The following is a 21,596-nucleotide window of genomic DNA, read 5'->3' on the forward strand; positions in this document are numbered from 1 at the left end:
GACACTTGCCTCCACTGGAAAATTATTAGGGGAGCAGAAAATTTTAAAGTGCTGAAACAGTCAGTTATAGCAAGCATACTTTATAAACGTCTTTATTCTTACAGACATCCACCCCAAAAACACCATAGGAGGGAAATCTAAAGGTATGTTAATTGTTCTGTACACCATGTGGCTTTCTTGGCATTTTATTTAACACAAAGATTGTGACTTTTTAGCTTACAGCTGGCAGCATTGTGCCTACATCTGTCTTTTTGAGGCGACATTGTGAGAGGCCCACATATACCATAGCTCATGTCAAAGAAAGCAAACACACTTTGTATGGGCAAATGAGAAAAGCTTAAGAAATAGTACAGGAAGACTATAATCAAGGCATGGTAAGAGATTAGGAGCACAAGAGAACAAAATATCAATGTAGGCAGCTGTCGTGACCCAATTACACTGGATCCTCCATTATCTTTGGTACAAATTCTAAGTGATAAGCCAACATTCATTCCTTTTTGTAGCATGTGAAGACCCTCCTGATACCTTTAGATTTGTATGCACTTTCATAAGCTGTAGGTAGTTTGATTTGATTTTTACTAATGTAAGTATTCTATTCAAACAGGTATGTTCTTCTCTACTCTGTACAAGACAGTGTAATACTGTGGCCTGTGGAAAGAGTAAGGAGGACAATTACATGTTCTGATGGAAATAGGTTTAAAATGGGAGTAACGGTCTGCAAACATTCTCAGCTACTTTAGCAGCAGAGCAAAATGCCAACGCTTAAGCTTTCCTGGGAACTTCACCTAAATTACAAGACCATAATGCCTTCTGAGGTAAAAGAACATCACTTCATTTAGACTGTGTATATATATTTATCTCTAAGCCATATGTTTGCTGGATGTGTGCTAGCTTTCTTGGAACTGAAAAGGTTTAAGCTGATGATTTGGGGAAAAACAGAGTATCATAGAGTTGTATTAAAGCTTCATCCAGCTGCTTACAGATACTAACTCTCTCATTAAAGTACCTACAGACCTTGATTGCTCTCCACAAAGTATTATCTTAAATAAAATTAACCTTAACATTCCAGTACAAGCCTCCTCTTTTTGGAGAAAATTATAGTCTCACATATTAATAAGCAAACAAGGGCACCGCTGTAGGAGAATCCATTCATATTAGCCATATTTTTATAAAATGTAGTGATTTTATGCTCTTCAGCTCAGTATTACAGAGTTACATACTGTTTTTCATTCTGGACTTCAAAAATTTACACACTTCATACGTAAAAAAAAAAAAATCAGTTTGGCATGTAAGGCAGTACATTATATATTTCTTTTTTTTCCTAAAATGGGAGGATAGATACAGATCTTACTTAGAGTGTGATCTGTTTCTACAGGTAACTTAAATATTGAGATGGGTTAATTTGCACCCAAGGGCTAGGAAGTTCAGCATGAATTTATCAGTGCAAGTCTGTAGAGGGATACTGTAAAACTATTTGTGATGGTTTCATCACAAATAGTGATGTGACTGCTTGAACTAAATCTAGTTAAACTACTAATTCTAAATCAACAGACAAACTTGAAGGTGAGAGCAGATACCACTTTCATCTGACTTCCTTTACTTTTGAATTGTTGGAAATGAGTTTGGTATGATACTTTTTATCATTTCAGGATTGTAACATTGTTAGAAGCACGTACTTTACTCAAACTACAATTTAAGCAGGGTAGCCAAATTAGACTAATGTGCATTTTAAAGAATGAATCAGCGAAAGAACTATTTGGGCTTTTAATATCATAGCGATGTATTGGACAGAAACAGGTACAACTGCAGACCAAATTTCTACGGAGACTGGGCTACCTTACCTATATAACATTTTTTAAATTATGGACTTTTTCCCTTTTCACAAGGGCTATCAGCAGACCTAGGAGTATGGCTGTTTCAGTCTTCAGCACAGCAGCCAGCACTCACTAATGGTAAGAAAGCAAGTGAGAAATCCAATTTAAATGGGATCAGAAGGTCAACCCTATAAAATAAAACTTAATCTTGCTACAACTTCAAAACGCAAAGACAATAATCTGTATTGCAGTACCAGGCCCAGAAATAAAGAATTCCATTCAAAATAGAATTTCCACAAAGAGAAATCACCAGGATTTCTAGTCAGCAAGGATGCAGAACAGAACACCTCTCTGAACAATATGGTTTTATAGAAAGAAAAAGTTAAAAATAAAACAGCTCCAGGGGCAGCGCTAACAGCTACCTCCCGGGGGCCGCTGTTTTCATGGGGTCCTGCACCCTGCTGCAGGAACCCCACGTACCAGCAGCACCTCGGGGCTGCCAGCCACCCCCTGGGGGCCAATTCCCCTCCCCATATCCTCCGATTTAACCAAAAAGTGCTTTAAAGGGAAAAAAAAAAAAAAAAAAAAAAAGCAGCGCCTTCGGGCGAGCAGGCCCGCCGCTCCCGTTCCCTCAAGATGGTGGCGGCCCGGCCGGGAGGCGGCGCCGGAGCCGGGGGCGGGACGCGACGGGGAAAGCCCCGGCTTCGGCCCCGGCCCTGGCCGGCTGTGGAGTCGCCATGGGGCCTCTGCTGCTGCTCTTCAGCCTCATCCTGCCGGCTGCTGGCCGCGGGCAGCTGCGGGCCTTCGTGGTCGCCCACAGCCACATGGACGTCGGCTGGGTTTACACGGTGCAGGTGGGGCCCGCTGAGGAGGGAGGGAGGCAGGCCGGGGAGTGGGGGGTGGCGGGGCTGAGCCTCCCTGCTGTTCCTCGGCTCGGTGCCGGGTTAAAAAAAAAAAAAAAAAGGAAAAAAAAAAAAAAAAAAAAGGCGTAAATCGCTGAGAGGACAACTCCCCGGTCTGTCCCGCAGTGCGGCTGGTCGCCCGGTTTTGTGGGATCACCTTGGCGGGGGAAGGCAGGGTTGGCATAGGGGCTCGGCGCGTCGCTTGGGGTTTCCTGCTGCCGGCGTTCAGTGGGATGCTCGCGGTGTGTTTTGGTGTTGTTTTTAAAAAGGAGAACCTTCTAGCTCTCAAAGGGTGCTTTAGCTGCTTGGCAGGCTTTCTTGGGCTTTCAGGGTGCCCTGTTACTGAGCCAAAAACTGAAGGAAATTCTCAGTCCTCAGAGACAGCCTACTGGCCAAGGCAGAGTCGGTGCCTAGGGCCACGGAAGTGTGGCGGTAAAATTTTTGCTCAGTGAGTGAGTTGCAGAGCAAAAATAAATCAGGTGAGGCATTAATACCCTTTTGTATTTGTTAGTCTAAATCCTGCATCCTTTTTTATGTAATTACAATGAATTTCTTTAGATGATGCAGAAGATGCTGTGGATACTTTACTTGCTAGAGTGATATGACATCGCATGCTTAAAAATAACTATAATAAAAAAAAATAATGTCTTACCAAGAAAATTTTTACTGTTGCTTGCAAGTAGCCTAGGTTGTGAGAACAATAATTTTCAATTCCAACCCAGACCACTGGGCTTTATCAACTTTGCAGGTGTTCTGGTATAGTTTAAGTTTGTGTCATGATGCAGATTGGCTTGTTTTAATCTCCAAAATACATCAAGAAAATATTTTCAATAGGTTACCACACTGAATATTTTACTAGTATATCACATTTCAGGAGTCCTTCATCAACTCTTAAAATATAGCATACTCCACTGACCTATTCAGAATTAAAATTGAGCACGATGTTGTAATCCTTGTAAATATACTTGGATTTTAGGTTATATTGTTTGCAGACATTTGTGAAACAAATGAAAGCTTAGCAGGCATTTGAGCGTGTCACTATTGAGTAATAGTAAAACTTGAAGGCTATTCCCTTAGTTAAAATTTAACATTGTGTAACAACGAGTGTCTAATCATAATTTTGATTATAAAAAGTCCTGCAGAAATGATTGAAAAGTCATTGAACAAGCAATTATTTAGATAAGCTCTGAAATATTTTAAGCCATTCCTCCTACACTCAAAAATTTTTGCTTTTCTAGCGACAGTTAGCAAAGATAGCTGGATTTCAGTTGTGGAAAGCAAGGGGATAGGAAAAGTTAGTTTCTGATTTGGATCACATCATCCTGCTCTTATTTCAGAGCGTGCTTTTCTTTCTTACAGGAAAATTGCCCAAATTAAAATTATGGATTCATGTTTTATATATCATGCCCAGTGGTTGTAGTTGGATGAGGGATCTGTTAATCACTTTCAGGTGCATGTTTGTGTTGTGGTGCTTATTTTTTAAGCATGTATCATTACCTTTAAGTAGAAAAACAATATTGTTGATGTTAAAGTAACTATGCTATTATAGATACACATGGAAACTGTTGCAAGAAAATACAGGCACTCCAGGAAATTCTAGTATCTCTGCTGTTGCTTTTAGGTGTTGTATATCGCTTTGATGTTAAGTAAGGGGTGAATCACTGCATATGGCCAAGCAAAAGTTTTTCTGGCAAGGAAAAGTGTATCCAAAATATTACCATTTGCACAACTTTAAACTAATATGGTGTTGTTTCTTTGATACCATATGATACGATATAACTGCGTGATAGATCACAGAATCACAGAATTGTAGGGGTTGGAAGGGACCTCAAGAGATCATCGTGTCCAACCCCCTTATTTGATTATTTGACGATTTGATGAATATAGCTCACATATTTGCATTCCAATTCCATAGGCCTTCTGGAATCAAAGTTGCTTTAGGAACAGGAGACACATGGAGTAGGTGCTCTGATTCTCACACTGGATGATTCTACATCAACAGTCAGATCTGTTCTGAGTCCTTTGCCTCTGTTCTAAATCGTCAAGCAGGATGGAGTTATTTTTCCTGACTAAAACTTCTAGGGTCATAGTAGAATAAATTACAGTTTATGTAAAACTGTATTATACCAGCAACACACACCCACAGCACAGTCATACTCGCACAGCAAAAACAATTCTGATAATTCAGGACACCAGCAGAAGAGCAGAAATGGAAGGGTAAAGTAGGCGTGTGGATTTCTTTCCAGCTACATTGGTGGAAAGACTTACCATGCCTGGTACTGATGATGGAAGGTAAGCAGTGAGGGACAGGGTGAGCTGTTCCCAGTAGATCAAAAAGAAAGCTTTTATTGATGTCTGCTGGTCTTGGGGGAAGCTACAGCATGATCTGGTCAGGTCCTCCATCAGAGAATAGTTTTTGGAACCAAAGGCACACAGGGTGTTTATAACCAGGGAGAACTCGGCCTTTCTGAGAGTACAAAAGAAGTTTGCAACAAACTTGACATTTTCATCTCTTTCATCTCAAGCCCCATGAGTGTTCAAAACAGCCCCCTTAATGTAGGCCAAGCACCTCTTTCCAAAATGCAGTTTCTTTTCTACGTTATTTTGCAGGAGAGTATGCATGCTTACGCAGCAAATGTCTACACCTCTGTTGTAGAAGAGCTAACAAAAGGAAAGCAACGCAAATTTATTGCTGTGGAGCAGGAATTCTTTCGACTCTGGTGGGATGCAGTAGCCACAGATAAACACAAGCAGCAGGTAAGTTGTACTAGAGCCAAATGTACTGCTAACAAGGAATCCATGCTTTTTTCAGAGGGCAAGGAGGGGGCAAAGTATGTCAGCATTTGCTTTTTACCCACATCTTGTGCAATCTGTCTGGAATCTAGCGCTTCTTATGAAAGGACCTTACCTCTAAAGGCAGTTACAAGAGGTTAAAACCCCAGCTATAGATCAGAGTGGTAGGAGGTAGCAGCCTTTGCACTAAGACTCTTTACACTTTGCAATTCTTGTTTCATCGGTGACTTTTTTTATTTGGGGGCATGCTAGTATAAGATCTGGGTGATTCTGAAAGAGGCTGCACCAATATCCGTCAAACATCTGAAGCTTACAAACTGGTAATGCTGATCACAGGAAGGAACTTCTTTCTTTCCAGTTAAGTGTTGCTCAGAAAAACCTGCTGTTTCTAAACAAGGTTAGTGCTGCAAAAAGAAAAATGTAGGATTCAACAGCAATAGCTGTTTCTTGGGTTTGCTTATTTATGAACTGTGATCCCTTTCAGTCTTAAGAGTTTTAACTCAAGAATTATTTTTTTTTCCTAGTAAAGACATTGTGAAATTTTGTTTGTTATTTCTTGTTTCATGACAGAGGAAAGAATCATGCTAAAATCAAAGACCGGGCTGGCAGCCCGTTGCAATGTGTGACGTTTAAACTTCGGATCCTAACACTAGTGGGTACTCATGTGCAGCTCCCCGTAGGTACTTTTGCTGAACTCCAGGCAACAACAACAACATATTACTTGTAGTATGTTAAATTTTATTTGGTTTAAAGACATCTGGTTTGATTTTTGGCTGGTCTTGTGCAGAGCCAGGATTTGGACTCAACGATCCTTCTTGGGTGCCTTTCAACTCAGGATAGTCTGTGGTTCTATGAAAGTGCTAGATGTGTAAAGTGTCATATGAAAAAGTCACCTCCTGTCTGGTTTTTGTTTAAACCTAGTCCTTCAATAAATTCTGAGTTTTCTGTAATGTTTTGTATTTGAATAATAGCTTGCAACCTGTGTGCAGCTGACCTTTGTAAATAGGTTTTGCTGTGGTGGCAGTTCTTTGCCCGTACCTGCCCCATGCAAGACAGATCCCTTGTCTATTCTTAATTAGAAAATTGCATTGTAAATCCAGGGTGGGGAAATTAAAGAAAATAGCATAGGAACTGCTTTGTGCAGGACAGGAAAATACTCTTTCTAATGGAAGTTGTTCTTATTTGAAGGATGTTGTGTGGCAGTAAGCCAAGCTATAAGGAAAAGACCTATAATTCCCTGTAGTTCCTATTCTGTGGTATCCAAAAGAGTAAATGTTTATCATGTTTGACCTCAGCAGCACAAAACTAGTAGTGAGGATTCAGCCCTTAATTTTCTTGTCTATATTCCTGTGCCTTTTCTGCATTTTAGTCAGTTCTCTATTACTTTTATAATAGCTTCTCAGAAAATTAAAATGATTAAAAACAAATTTCTGTGAAACCTGTTTGTCAGACATTGAACCTCAAGAAGCTATGATGCTCGTTGATAAGCGACGTGATTTTCACATTAGCAAGTTGCAAATATTGGGCCTTGAAGTTAGGTCACTGTGGTTATTGTCTTGCTTTTTCCACTTGAACTCTAGCACTAACTATTTTCTGTGGTACAGCCCACAGGTTTTGATGTAGTACTTTACTTGAAATACAGGATTTAATTCTAGTTTCTTTTGGAAAATCTGCTTTGGATTAGTAATATCAGCATTAAAAATTAGTAAAAACCACAGCCTGAGCACTGAAGCTGGTTTTACAATTCAGACAAGAGCATACGTAGGAGCGAAAGGGGCTGCAGCAGTACGCAGCCAGATGTGAACCTCTTAGTTCTCCGTGCATGTTGTTCCCACATGATGTGTGGGTGCTTTAACTAGTGGGGAGAAAAGATATGTAGCCACTTGTAGCTGGGATGTACGAATGGGTTGATGTAAGGGTAGTACCGTTTGTCCCAGGGTCCATGGATATGTTCTACTGCTGTAACAGCCTGCTGCTTGTAGAACTGTTGTGTCTCTTTCCTAGGTTCCCATTGCCTTTTTCCAGCTCAGGTCAGTGCAAGGGCATGTAATTACAGATTTTTCTGTTTTCTGGGGTTGGATATAATTTAAATTATTTGAAAATACTAAAAAAATAATAATAATTCAACCTCCCTATGATTCCATGAAACTTAAAGTTTCCATGGCCTAAAGTCTGGTTCAAAGGTATCCTTTTTGGACATCCATCCAAATGGGGAATAATAGCTACAGATGCTTTTCATGTAGGTCAGGACCAGTTCTGTGCTGACACCAGATATCAGTTATCTGGTCTCCCAGCATGCTAATCAGTCACCACAGTCGGCTGGAACTAATTTATGAATGCTGAGCCCTGAAGCATTTTCACAACATTGTGAATGAGAGAAATGATTATAATCAAAATTGACAATCTGGCATCGTATCTGAGCAGACACAGGGGCATTCACTGAAGGTTCCTGGGGAAATGAGCATAATAGGTCTGGAACTAGCATCCTGCATGACAGATTTAAAAATAAAAAATAATAATAAAAAAAAAACAATGGTGAAGAATAAAATATGTATTTAGACTATCTGTTGAAAGTTTGAGGTATGTATCTTTGAAGTTTTAGGTAGCAAAGTAACTATGACAAAAGCAGAAGCCCCTCTAAGACTTTCAGAAAGGGGCACAGATTATTACCCCCTCCCTACACACCCACATCCAGCAAGTTTGCCAAAAGCTGCGCTTAGTGGCATACTTGCTGTTTCTAGTGGTTGAAGTTAAATAAAATCTTGTACAGGTCATAATGTATTGACAGGCTTTAAACTTGGAAAAAGAACAGCAAAGAAGGTCAGCAGCATGTTTAATCATATGGGCCAACCCACTACATGTGAAATATCTATTTCTTAATAAAGCTTACGGAGAGAAGCTTTCTCAAGAAAAAAAAATCTGGAAACTTTCCCCTTATTTTATTATTTTCTAGGAAGATTTGCCATCCTTCAGTGGGTTTTGTTTTTTTTTTTCCAGTTGGTTGGTGTGGTTTTTTTTTGGTTGGGCTTTTTGTTTGTTTTTTTGGTGTTTTTTTTTCTTGTTTGTTTGTTTTAAACTAGTGTTTGTAGTTCAGAGTTATTTGAAATAACCTTGATTGTACTCTTACATCCAACCTCTGAAGGCAAGGTCGATGCTTACAGTATTGAAGAGATGTGAGCATAGCCACAGCACCCTGCCTTCCTCCTGGATCCCACCCCGTTTGATCTCCAATCTGTTACTGAGCTCGGGGACTAGGGGAAGCCCCAGGAGCCTGGCCATCGCTGCTTGCACGGAGTTGCACATGGCTCACTCATCCAGCTTCCTAATGCTGTTTCAAAGCCAGGATGCGGCAAGAGGAAGACTTTGGGAGAAGCAAGAGTATCTTTTTTTAATCCTCCAGCTCTAGCTGCCTTGAGGCAGGATTCTAGGCTGCTGCAAGTGTGTGGGGACAAGAGCGATGCTTAGATAGCATAAATCATGATGAGGAGTACCTCATCACGATCAAAATCTCTGCGGAGGAGTACCAGGTCAGTGTCTATATGGCAGTACATCTTCCGTGCCTACTACCTGGTTTCAGTGTAAGCTGGGGAAATCGGTGCACTGTGCAGTATATTCGCTTGCTTCCCCTCCCATCACCCTGAGATATCAAAAATATCTCTTTTTGATAGCACTCAGTACAGACAGCGTGTTATCCCACTTTTGTCCTGGATGCCTTCTTGACAAGTGTTGTGTCTGGGTAATACGCTGCGGTCTGAAATGAGTTTGCAGCCTTTTTGGATAAGACTGAAATGACATTTATGTCCTGTGTCTTAATTTCAATATCATAGGTGCATCAGTTGCTTCAGGAGGGACAACTGGAATTTGTCATTGGAGGGCAAGTGATGCACGATGAAGCTGTGACATTAATTGATGATCAGATTTTACAGTTGACAGGTATGTGTATTTGCATTTAGCTTTTGTTTTCCGTTGTTATGACCTTGGGGGTGGTTGCTTTTCCATTTCTCCACCCCAATTTTGCTATTATTTTTTTCCTATTCTTTAGGAACTGATTAAAGTATTTCTTCTTATTTGCTGATGGGTCATCTGTATAAAAAACATCTTTGCATTTAAAAGAAAAAAAGAACGACTGACTTGTAGTTTAATTTATGTCAATTATAAACTTTTTTGAAACAGAGGCCTTTTTAGTTTGTGTCTGTTGGAGGGCTTAAGTTCCTGCAAAGATAGTTATGGTGAAACTGAGGGCTTGAAAAACTCTGGAAGAAAATACCTGATAACGATTCAGAGTGTGAGGGGGTTGTATTGCTTAGGCAAAGTCTCCTGCAGAACATGGGCCACAGAGTGTCACCAAGGTCATCTTAGCTTAGCTGAAAGTCTTGCTTGATAAAGAAACCTCCATTTATAATCATTAACTACAACCTCTGTTAGAAATCAGCACTTATTTCCAAGAGATACGCTGTCTCCCATTTTAATTTTCTAGCATCTGCTTCCAGCCATTTGTATGTTATGCCTCTCCATCAGGTAGCATAAAGGGTCTTTTAGTATTTTGGCTTATCTCCATTTGGTTAAAGGAAAAAAAATATGTCATGAGGGAGTGGTGTGGTTTTGGAGGGTAAGAGGATATATTAGCACCAGCTGGCCGTCGTGGCTGATACAAACCCTGCCTGTTTCAGGGCTATACGCTGGGCAGCTTTTTACAGGAGAGTAATGCAGTTCAGACAGCAGCGTTTCCATTTGCTGAACCTGACTGCGCAGTAACACTGGCCATGTTCCCTGCTTGTCAGTGTTTGTCAGGAGCACAAGGAGAGCAGCTGATTTGCTTCTCAGTGAGTCACCACATCGCACTCCGGCCAAAAGGAGGAGGGAGAATGGACGTCTTCTTTCAGCTGACTCCTGTATTTATAGGTGGTTCTGAAGGCTTTGTACGTCCAAGCCAGGATTTTTCCAAAGAAAATACTTATATTGACTGTTGAGTCCTTTTCTTGAATGCTAATATAGCTTCTTATTTCATTGAAGTTAGTTGCACAAATCAGTATTTCTAATCTAATATTTAATTCTGTGTATAAACTAAAAGATTCAAATTTACTAGTTAATTTAACAGGAACAGAAATATTAATGTATTTTAATATCCCCATTAATTTTTCCTGAAAGCACTCAGCTCAGTTTCCACTGTTAGGAGTACTTGCAAGCAAAAGATGTATCCTTGCGTTGTGTGTGGAGTACAGCTTGAAAAGAGAAAGCCAATGCGGACATTCGGGGTCTACAATTTATATCTTCTCCTAGCTGTGTTTAGGAAGGGTCTAGCAAACTGTGCCAAAAATGTGCTTCAGTGAGAAGAATTAAAATAACTCATTCGTTGAGAATGTTTTCACTAAAAACAACATCAACCGTGGGAAAAATGAAGTGAAAAGAGGGTGCCTTGCAACCTCAGTTACTTAAATGTGGTCTTTGGAATGGAAGTAATACAAAATGAGCAGAAGTGGTTGTATGTTCAAGTAGTTATGTGCACAATTCCAGAACTATAAAATTAACATCTGCTTTTCTCTCTTTTTTTGACAATAAGAATCATAGTGCAATATACTAAAGTCATTCCTAAAAGCAACTGCTTATCTGGTTGGTATACTTTTATTTAAATGGTTTGCCTGAGTTGATCCTGTTGGCTGGTCTTTCTGTTTTTTGTGGTTTTATTTATTAATTGAAACTCAATTTAATACTATATTAATAACATTAGTTGTAAATCACATCTAACAAGATTGCTGTTAACCTTTGACTTTTTCTGTTTTTTATGATCTTCAGTCACATTCATGTTAGTTTTGTTCACTTGTTCCTTTGCCATTCACGTGAGACTGAAATTTCCTGAGACGTCTGATTTTTAGCAAACACAAACTCAGACTTGAACCCATCAGCCTTAACGTAATCTTTCTCTAAGTAGTTTCCCAGGCCTGTCTCTAATCATAATTCCTGTTTGTTGTTCATCTTTTATGATGTTAATAAGTTATACCTGGCACAGTAAAATAAATATTGCCAGTGTGAAAGTTTCTGCTGTGAATCATTAAATTCCTGAAACTTTAAATGCTTTGGAAAACATCAGCGAAGAGCTATCCTTTAAGTGCTTATCTGTAATACTACGTGCATATTGCACTGATAAAATGAACTTGTAGGAGTGTTCCTAATGTAAACAAATTTTGCTTTGCAGAGGGCCATGGGTTTTTATACGAAACTTTTGGGATCAGGCCTCAGTTTTCTTGGCATGTTGATCCTTTCGGAGCTTCAGCTACAACACCAACTCTTTTTGCTCTGGCTGGTTTTAATGCTCATCTTATCTCTCGAATTGACTATGACCTGAAGGCTGACATGCAGAAAAACAAGGTAAAAAATACCCAAAGACTGAAACCTGTGTCAGTGTGTCCTTATAATAATGTAAGCTATTCAGTTAAGAAAGGCATCCCAGAGTTGTGCAAGAAAATGTAGGTATTTCTTCTCCAAAATTAACACGCCAATTGCACGTTGGTAATGGTAAAATGTATTGTGTCTGTGTAATGCTGTCAGTAATATCTCTGACTTCTGGTCAAGAGCAAAATATAGTCTAGCCTGAGAAAGATACAAAATGTGGGCAGGTAGGCAAAGAAAAAGTGGGCCTGGAACCAGGACTGTTAGAATTGGAGGCTTTTAGGATGGGTTTCAGTCTAGCCTGAGAAAATCTTAGATATGTCATTTTTATGAACACAGCTTTAAAATACAGTGTGTGTGTTTGGGGCTGGTGGCTGTCATGCTTGGAACATTTATTTGTGGCTGTAAAAGCGATGATACCAGGTCTGTCAGAGGGGTAGCTAAACGCTATTTTGCTGCATTCAATTTCTGTTTCAATTTCTGCCTTCTCTTGATCGAAGTGTCCCAGATGCAGTAAGGATTTTTCTCTTCGTTACACAGTGTTGGGTCCTGTCTTGTCAACAATTGTATGCCCTAAATTATGTGCAATAAAGGGCTTTCATTGGTATGAGGTGGGCATTAGGCAAAGATTTTATGAATGTTGCATGAAAGTCAAGCATCCCTGAAGAAAACAAGATTTCTGTTGAATTTGATGAAGCCAGGACCTACCACCTTAAGCTTGCAGTATATTGTGATTCTTCCTTTCTGCTTTTACGAGCTTCCGAGAATCTTTTCCCATCTAAATGTTTTCAGGCAGCTGACAGTCTGGGGGCTTCCAAAATGGTACTTCTGTGCTTGTCATTGGGGTAATGGTTTCTTATTTTGCTTGTTTTCCAGAGGCTCCAGTTCGTATGGCAGGGCTCTCCTTCTTTATCTGAAAGTCAGCAGATCTTCACCCATGTCATGGATCAGTACAGCTACTGTACCCCATCGCAAATACCTTTTTCAAACAGGTCTGAAGATTTCTGAAATAGGCAGAAATATTGATTGCTTCTGAGAGTTTATATGGTCAGAGCTTAAGCGTTTTCTTTGACTGTTTTCTTTCAACAGTATTCTTCTGCTTTGCTCCATAGATGTGTGGTAGGTCAAGGAGGTGTCTAGACTCTGTAGATCTGAATCAGGGTTATTAAGCACGCCCCCACTACCTACCATAATACATGAAGTTTGCTCATTACCTAACAACTGAATCCTCAAAAGTGACACTTTCTACTGACAGGCATTAGAAATGCTTCAAAGTATTCTCAGACTTTAATCTTTTCTACCACCAGGAGGCTTAGAGCATGGGTATAACTTTCATCTACATATATATTGTGTCAGTTCCTATCAAAAAATAAATATAGAATAAAAATGTGAAACAAATCAGTTACTATAAACAGAAAATATCCAAAGCAGGACTGGGATTTTTGTTTTTCTGCCTGAAAAGTTAAGATTTAAAAACTCCAGAAAGCTCAGCAGGGACTTGGCTATTGCTAATTGATTGTCTATGGGAGATTTTCAGCGCTATATTGGGCTGAAATTGTGTGCATTATCAGTGTATAAAGTGAAGAGGCTCAAATTTTCCATTTACTTTGTGGAAAAACTCTGAGAGCTGTGAACTGAGAACTTCATTTCTTTCTCTGTTTTATCCAGTAATCCACACCATGTAAACAAAGTCTGCTTGGGGTGATGTCCTCATTGGTACAGAGCTTGCTGGTTTGTTCTGTGATTTCTTTGTTCTACGCCAGTAAGCAGCAGGGACTTGGGAAGATGCATGGTGCAAAAATAAAACAGACAGCCTTTCCCCTACCACACCCCCAAATGAACACTAAAATCTGAGCATTGGCAGTGAATAGAAACTGAATTTCTTGCTCTTATTTCCTATGTGTCTGCATTTTATCCCAGCACCTTTCAATGTGTTTCTCCCAGTTAGATGAATAAATCCTGTTTATAGCCTATTGCTTTCTTTTTCTACTTAGATCAGGGTTTTATTGGAATGGATTTGCAGTATTCCCAGATCCACCAAAAGACGGTGTGTATCCAAACATGAGTCTCCCTGTTACAGATACCAACATCCATCCGTATGCACAGGCCATGGTGGCAAACATTAAGGAGAGAGCGGCCTGGTTCCGAACAAGTGATGTTTTGTGGCCATGGGTAAGTGCATCGTCATCCGTGTTCGCTTGAGAAGCGCCAAGTACACCTGCAGAATGGACAGGAGGTAGTTGCTTCTTCGCTACACTGCCCAAATGCAAGTTCAAACCACATGACTGTGAAGTATTTTTCTAATAAGTGGGGCCTACATGTCTGACTAGTGAATAGTTTTAAAAACTGGAGCATTCTTGTACAGTCTGCTAATTGTCTAGCAAGTCTTCAGCCCTACTTAATATAGAAAGAGATGTAACAGAATTGTAAAGATATCCTCTTGCCAAGCTACGTACTACGATACTGCATCTTCTTTCCTTACCTTGTATTGTCGATTTCAATGATCTCTTTACATTACTGCTTGGCACAACATAATTGTGTTAACAAAAATGTTAGTGTTACTGGAAAATGTACTAAGTATTAGGTAGACAAGGTATTTTTGAACTGATGTTAATCTTTTTCTTTTTTTTTCATACAATCTTTGTATTTTAGTTAGAAACAGAAGCATATCCCAGCTGGGTCATCCAAACATTTTTTTTAGCAATCTGCTATGTTAATTACCTCCTCCATGTACAAATCACACTGGTATGCTTTTAGCTAGCTTTAAGTCATTAGAAAAGGAAAAGCTTTGCCCAAACTGAATGTACAGTCTGTTTTTGAAATTTGATAGATGCTGTAGGTCTCATAATTACAATTAAAATACGTGTTCTCAAGGCAGCTATTTTACCAGAATATCTGTTGTCACAAAGAGCAAACATGTTCTGATGAATGCAGTTTTCTGAGTCATTGTTGTTTCTCTCCTGTATCTGTGCCACTGTTACTTATATTGTGCTGGATTTTTGTTGTTTTCTGGTTTCGTTGTTGTAGGTTGGGGGCGTGGGGTGTGGAGGGGGAGAGAAGTGGGCTATAACACTCTGGAGTGGTGGTGCAGGGACAGTTATGGGAAGGAGGGAGTCTGGAATTTAAATTCCAGTTGTCTTGGTCCAAACCTGCAGTTTTGCAATAACGTAAGAAAATTTCAGTCTCTGATTTCCTGACTTGCATTGCTTTGTGATTATTACTCTGTTTAAAGTTTGTTAAAGTTTGCTACCCATTCAGAGCAATTTGTGAGAAAGTGGAAAGAAATAGATATCTGGATACCTCTGTAGCTAAGCTTAATTTTTTTTCATATTTACAGTTTGAAGTACTTGGATTTTTTTTTTTCTCCAGTTAAGAATTAGGAAATAGGCACCTTCCCGTTTCAGGTCAGACCTCACATCTCGACTATTGGCAGTTTTGTGATGAGCTATATGGACAAACAAGTGTGTGTTCATGATCTGAAGAGCCTGTTTGTGCAGGAGGTGCCACTGGGCTGTGGTGCAGTGTAAACTTTCAAACCTGCCTCTCTAGAGACTGTAGAAAGATGTAGGCGGGGGGGAAGGAGTTGTCTTAAGGACTGGAACTGATCCTTGAGATCTCATTTGGCCTGTGTCTTTAAACTAGTTGTACAGTAATGCATAACATTCCTATGTGAAGTTTTGTTCACATAATGAGTGGATGCAATGACTAAATGCAGCAGGTTCTCCTGGATATCCTTGTTCTGCAGGGCTGTTCCATTAAGCTCAATTCCTTAATGAGTTAAGTCACCAGGTTAAAGTTACTGAGCTTGTTAGGTAAAAGGTTGGGGTGAAAGATGGGATTGCAGAGAAAATAGAGACTCCTTAGACATCTTCTTTCAAACAACTGCTAATTTTTGAAGACAAATCACTGAGAGCATCTTTATTTTGAAAATGAGATCAGGTTGTTTTGTAGTACAAAAAGAGTTGACCTCTTGTGCAACGTTTCTGTCTGAAGCACAGAGACGTGAAAATGAGGATGCATTAAGCTGGTGTCAGTTAAACTTCTGTTAAGCCCTTTTTTTTGTGGAGAGGAGGGTTTCTTAATGTGTTACTGTGCTTCAGACAGATGCCTATACTGTAACACTGATATTCAAGAACATACATGCCATGGCTGAGTAACTCGTTTCCCTGTTCGGGTGCCATAGCTGAACAAAGACATTCTTATCATTTTTTGGAATGTTTGTACATACAGATAGTATGTATTGAGATGCCTTCTACAGAAGGCAGAGGTTGTGCAAGCATACTCACAAATGAGGCTTTGCTACCCTGTGTATTACTTCGCTTAAAAATCAGGATGAACATCAGAGGTACTGTAGTCTACTGTCGGGGCAGGGGATCAGCAACACAGTGTGACATTTGTACTGCGGGGTTCACTTTCCAGAGAGTTTTTTTACATCATCTCCACAACACTTCCTAAAGCTTATTTTCTGCTTTTAAGAAAGCTTACAGAACTTCCTTGTTTTCTGCTAAGTGTTAGAAATGCAGTGTAAAAAGAAACAAAGGCCTCTCTTCTAGGCATATATGCATGCATTCTCCAATTGCTGCTACGGAATTTTACGTTCTTGCACAATACGGTGCATCAACACACTTCTCCTTATCTGGAAGGAGCTGGTCAGCTGGTTATCAGCTGATCTGTACAAGTGACCCTACCCCTGCGTGACGTTTTTTAACAAAAAACTTCTATATGGGCAGTAAAGATAGAAGAAATACCAGTTCAACATATACTAGTGTTTAAAAAAAAAAAAATCCTTCTAAATTACATGACCCAAAGTTATTTTACTGTTCTGTTTTCTGAATTTCAGGGCTGTGACAAACAGTTCTTTAATGCGTCTGTTCAGTACTCCAACATGGACCTATTGTTGGATTACATTAACACGCATTCTGATGAGTTTGGAGTGACCGTCCAGTATGCCACTGTCAGTGATTACTTCCAAGCAGTTCATAGCAAAAATCTCACGTGGGAAATCCGGGATTCTCAGGACTTTCTTCCATATTCAACAGGTAATTGAGTTAAAAACTCTGTAATACCTGTCCCAAATGTATATATTTAATAAAGGGAAATTGAAAAAACGAGAGAAAAGAGCAAAAATACATTCTTATATTTATTTACACTACCAGATCCCATAAAAATATGACAAATTGATCCAAAGTTAGTGGCACAAGAAAGATGGTAGGGCAGTGGTTGGAATATTTCTTTGGGACAGCTAGAAGCAATGGCTGAAAAAAGAGGTCCTGAGAGTATAGAAATAGGAAAACTTGGCAAGTAATCTAACTTGAGATTTTTGTTTTGCTGCCTTTGAATAATAATAGATTGCAAAGGACAGCTAAGCATAAGGCATATCCATGAGTGTGTCATGTCATCTAATTTTTTGTTAATGACCCAAAGAAATGGATATATGCTGTATGAGTTGGTTTCTGTTACAGTGAAAACAGTGAGCAATGAGATAAGCCTGTAGGCCTAAGCCACCTGGCTGAAATTCGGCAACATGTATCAGGGGATGGATGTAGGAAAAATACTGTAAATTGTATAGCACACTGTGAAACAGTTATCAGACAGCAGTAGCAGCAGAAGTGCTTCACAGAGGTGTGTCAGCGTAAGGTGTAAGCCTTTCATAAAATCAGAGGGGTCTTGTTTGACATCTTGAAAGCAGAAATCCTAGAACACTATTCTGCTTGAATTATAATTTTTGAGTAATTTGGTTCATGTTTAGACATAAAACTTGGAAATAATTGTTTTCTCTTCCTCCCACACATCAGCATGCACAAATACCTGTAGTCTCCTAGGCGTTCTGCAGTATTAAATGTGTGTTAGACCCCTCTGCCTCTTTCCCCAAGATGATCTGTAATAGGACACAGAGGTGCTACAGGACCCAGGGAACTGAAAGGAAACTAATAAACCAAAAGATACCATGAAACAGTTGGCTGCGTGGCCAAACAGAGCAATGTCCTGTTATTACTGTTTAAAAAACCCGGTTTGTGCACAAATTAGAGCAGAGATGAGAGCAGTGACATGGAGTAATCTGTGAATGTCTGAAGGAGAAGTGAGTCGGTTGAGGAAGGGAGGAGCAAGTGAATCTGAAAGCTGAGGTTCCTGGTTCCTTCTGTGTTAGTGCAGTGGAACAGGGGTGGATCAAAGTGAAACAGTTGGTGCGGAGGATTTGATGTCCACACTCCATGCATTTCCAGGAAAACTAGATGGAATCTGGTCACATGGACTAAGTGCCCATTAATGCTTGTCACATACCTTCAGGTTTATTTCAGGTTTATTGTAACATGAAAGGAATCCAGTTTGTGAGCTCAAAAACTTGATATATCAAGTAAAACATAATAGGTAAGGGTGACCAGTGAATTCATCCAAAATCATGTTACTAGTCAAAGCAAAACACTATGGCAGCTGTACCCACCCAAGTCTCCTTAGCTCTAGGAGAAAGTCTTTTTCATTAAAGAAAACTGATTTAAGTTCTGGAAGAAAATGTGTGAAGCCTCAAAAAAGAAAAATAAACCTTGTATTTGTGAAGTTCCATAGTACAATGCAGTTTATTCATTGAAGTTTCTTGTTGCTTGCTTGTTACTTACTGCACTATATCAGCTCTTCAGATAGAGCTGGGAGTATATGAAGGCAGGCATGCCATAACCAACATCCCTTTAATCGCTTTCCCCAGTAAACTTACCCTTGAATCTTTTTTGTTTTAGGCCTCACATATCAAAGTATACAGAGAGAAGAAAACAGCAACTTCTCAGTTTTGAAACTCATTAGTTTGTTTCATTGCAGGGATAAAATTATCATTAAAATACCTTTTTATATAACCGTAGCTACCACTGCTTCATCACATGCTTGACACTGGATGTATATCTTGGACTATTATGACCTAAATTTAGCTTATATATCCAATATTCTGTAGCATGTCTGTTAACTTTTAAATGAACAAAAATAACCATTGCTTCCTGTGAGTCACTGCATGGACTGATTCCTGACTCACTCACCTCCCCCCAGGGATCATGTCATGTCTAGCAATTTGCCGATAAATGCATTGCCAGCTCTAACTGCTAATATCCTTTTACATCTGGGCTCTTACCTGTATCTTTTGGCATAACTTACAAGCAGTAGTCACTTGTCGCTAGCCTGTATAACAGCAGCACCCATCATGTTCCAGGTGGGTGCCCACACATAGATGCAATCTCTTCCCCACATAGATGCAATCTCTTCCCCAAACGTCTTACTGTGCCTTGCAATTGCAGGATAGATTTGAGTGCACTTTCTCCCACATACTGTTTTGCTTCTTGATGATTAATCCTCTCTCATTCTTTCTATGCCATTTTATTATGAGTCACTTGTTGGGCTCAGTGTAACTTCTGAAATATGCCTTGGAAGCTCAAGTTTTAAGTCCCAGAGAAGTATTTCCTTCTACTCTATGTTGGTTGTACCATGCTGCTGTGCATGTGCAACACTTGCTTGTAACCTTGAAAACTCTTTCAATTCCTGGCATTTTTTCAGGCCCAAAAGAATGACCTACAGTTTTTGACCAAAAGATCCTGTTTTCTAATTGTTGCTTTTAATTATAGGGTGATAGCAGATTGTTAGCTGTACATATTCACTTTAGAAAGCACTGTCTGCAACTTGTATCTAGAAAAACAATACAGCAGTCATTTATCCATTAAAAAAAAAAAGTGACTAAGATTTGGAGGGTTTAAAAACGTGTAACTTGTTTTTCTAGTTTACTCTATGGGATACTGGAACACGTTAGCCCAAATGAACCGCTGAAATACTTTCTACTGACCACTTGAGGGCATATTTTGGTGTAGTTTGGAGCACTGCGGTAGTATGGGGTCATACTGTCACATCACTGTTTCTACTCCGTTTTGGGGATCTTAAATTTAAGATCAGTCCTTTCATCTGACTAAAAGTTGGGAGTATGGAGGACTCTAACTTTATTAACAAATAACATAATGTGCGTCAGTGAAGCTTAAAAGGTGTTTTGTGCAAAGAAGAAATTTCTGCAGATACAGGTTAATGTAGTAGGTAATAGCTTTGTATCAACAGTCATGTTGCTAGGCCTGTAGGAAAGGCTGTACCCTTCCAAAGGGGGTGTTTAAGGCTCTGTTTCTTTGTAGGGCTTATGACTATTCCCTTTGGTGGCTGATGTGTATAATCCACAGCAGTTTTCATGTAAGAAGCTGTATGGTACTAGCCTAACAAGCAATAACTGAAATGCTTTTTTGGTATGTTTTGGGTCTCTTCAACTCTTAATAGAGCCATTTCAAGCATGGACTGGGTTTTATACTTCTCGAAGCACGTTAAAAGGAGTTGCAAGGAGAGCAAGTTCACTACTTTATGCTGGAGAGTCCTTTTTCACACAGTATGTCCGGCAACACCCAGAAAGTTCTATTTGCAAATGTGGAGCTCTAAAGCAACTTCAGAGTCTGAGATGGGCAGTTTCAGAGGTAAAGTTTGATTATTTTTTATTATTTTTTAATAAAAATATTTCTTGTCTAAAGGCAAAGCTTTTCTTTTGCATTCCAGTTGGAGTGTCTCCATGTCACTTTTATATTTTAGCCATAATTTTCCTTTGTAGCAATTTGTTTGTGATTTAGCAAACAACTGTCATGAAATGAGACTTCAGCCCCTTAGCCACAAATTCAAGATACAGTTGCTGGGAAATGTTTTCTTCTACTGGGGGAAGGGTACGTGGTTCCAAACTTTACACAAATGAAAGTCCTTTTCTCAGTTCTATTATTTAGAAAAGGGTTACAATAAAAACCTGAACCCACTCAAAGTTGCTAATAATCTCTACTTGTGCAAGTTAGAAAAGACAGATTTGTTTCTTCAAAGTTAAGCAGCTAAGTGATCAGCCTCATGCCATTAAGCATTTACAGACCATAGTCCTTTTGCTGGTAATAAATATTTTGTCAGCTAACTTACTGACCAGATATTAGTAGCAAATGAAAAACCTGTCTTTCTATGGTATTTATGCAGTACAGTTGTGGTTTTTTTGTTTGTTTGTTTTTTAATTTGCCTTTTCTCCTCTAAATACATAACTTAGAAGTTTATAAATATTAAAAACCAAGTATGTGTAGATGGAAATCTGTGTGTGTCTTGTCTTTGACCATTTAATTCTGATAGCAATATATTGCAAATAGCAATTTGGAATAGGCAAAAAGTGAATGTGTGAATATGGCTGTAATACCATTTTTTTTAAATGAAATGATTTACTGGATTGTGCTTTTTTTTTTAATAAAAATATAAAGAAGGCTGGGGGGGAGGCAAACCAGTTGCATTGTAACCTTTGAAACTACTCTTAAATGTAAGGTCCAGCACCATGACGGTATAACAGGCACAGAGTCTCCCAAGGTGAAGAACATGTACATGGATAATTTAATGTACGGAATGTTCAATGTAAAGAAGCTAATGGCTTCCCTAATCTTTGACATGAACAATGCTAAAAAGAATGGAGACGTCTATTCTTCTGTTTACAGTAAAGACTCAGGAAAACCAGGTACTTTTAACATAGCTTTTCCAATTTCCAGGGTACCTTATGAAAGTTAATGTGCTCTCCTTGGAGAAAGTCAACATGCTGTTTACCACTGAACCGCTGCTGGAAAATCCTGCTCACCTTCTGAGACCTGCTAGGCCTGAGGAAACTCACATGAATTTTTGAGCTCTC

At 39.3% G+C, this 21,596-nt stretch overlaps 1 protein-coding gene across 1 annotated transcript in view; it reads left to right on the top strand.

The window, feature by feature from the left end:
- The first annotated feature begins 2,482 nt into the window (after positions 1 to 2,482).
- The window catches only part of MAN2B2 (mannosidase alpha class 2B member 2), a 29,452-nt gene continuing 10,338 nt past the window's right edge, over positions 2,483 to 21,596 (top strand). Inside the window, exons 1-9 of the mRNA XM_040556159.1 lie at positions 2,483 to 2,668; positions 5,327 to 5,473; positions 9,337 to 9,442; positions 11,703 to 11,875; positions 12,773 to 12,888; positions 13,891 to 14,068; positions 16,737 to 16,935; positions 20,186 to 20,376; positions 21,242 to 21,428. Of these exons, the coding sequence (XP_040412093.1) occupies positions 2,552 to 2,668; positions 5,327 to 5,473; positions 9,337 to 9,442; positions 11,703 to 11,875; positions 12,773 to 12,888; positions 13,891 to 14,068; positions 16,737 to 16,935; positions 20,186 to 20,376; positions 21,242 to 21,428 (1,414 nt within the window). The 5' untranslated portion in view covers positions 2,483 to 2,551. The remainder of the gene's footprint in view (positions 2,669 to 5,326; positions 5,474 to 9,336; positions 9,443 to 11,702; positions 11,876 to 12,772; positions 12,889 to 13,890; positions 14,069 to 16,736; positions 16,936 to 20,185; positions 20,377 to 21,241; positions 21,429 to 21,596) is intronic.

Source organism: Cygnus olor, chromosome 4, assembly GCF_009769625.2.
Source record: "Cygnus olor isolate bCygOlo1 chromosome 4, bCygOlo1.pri.v2, whole genome shotgun sequence".
Lineage (NCBI taxonomy): Eukaryota > Metazoa > Chordata > Aves > Anseriformes > Anatidae > Cygnus > Cygnus olor.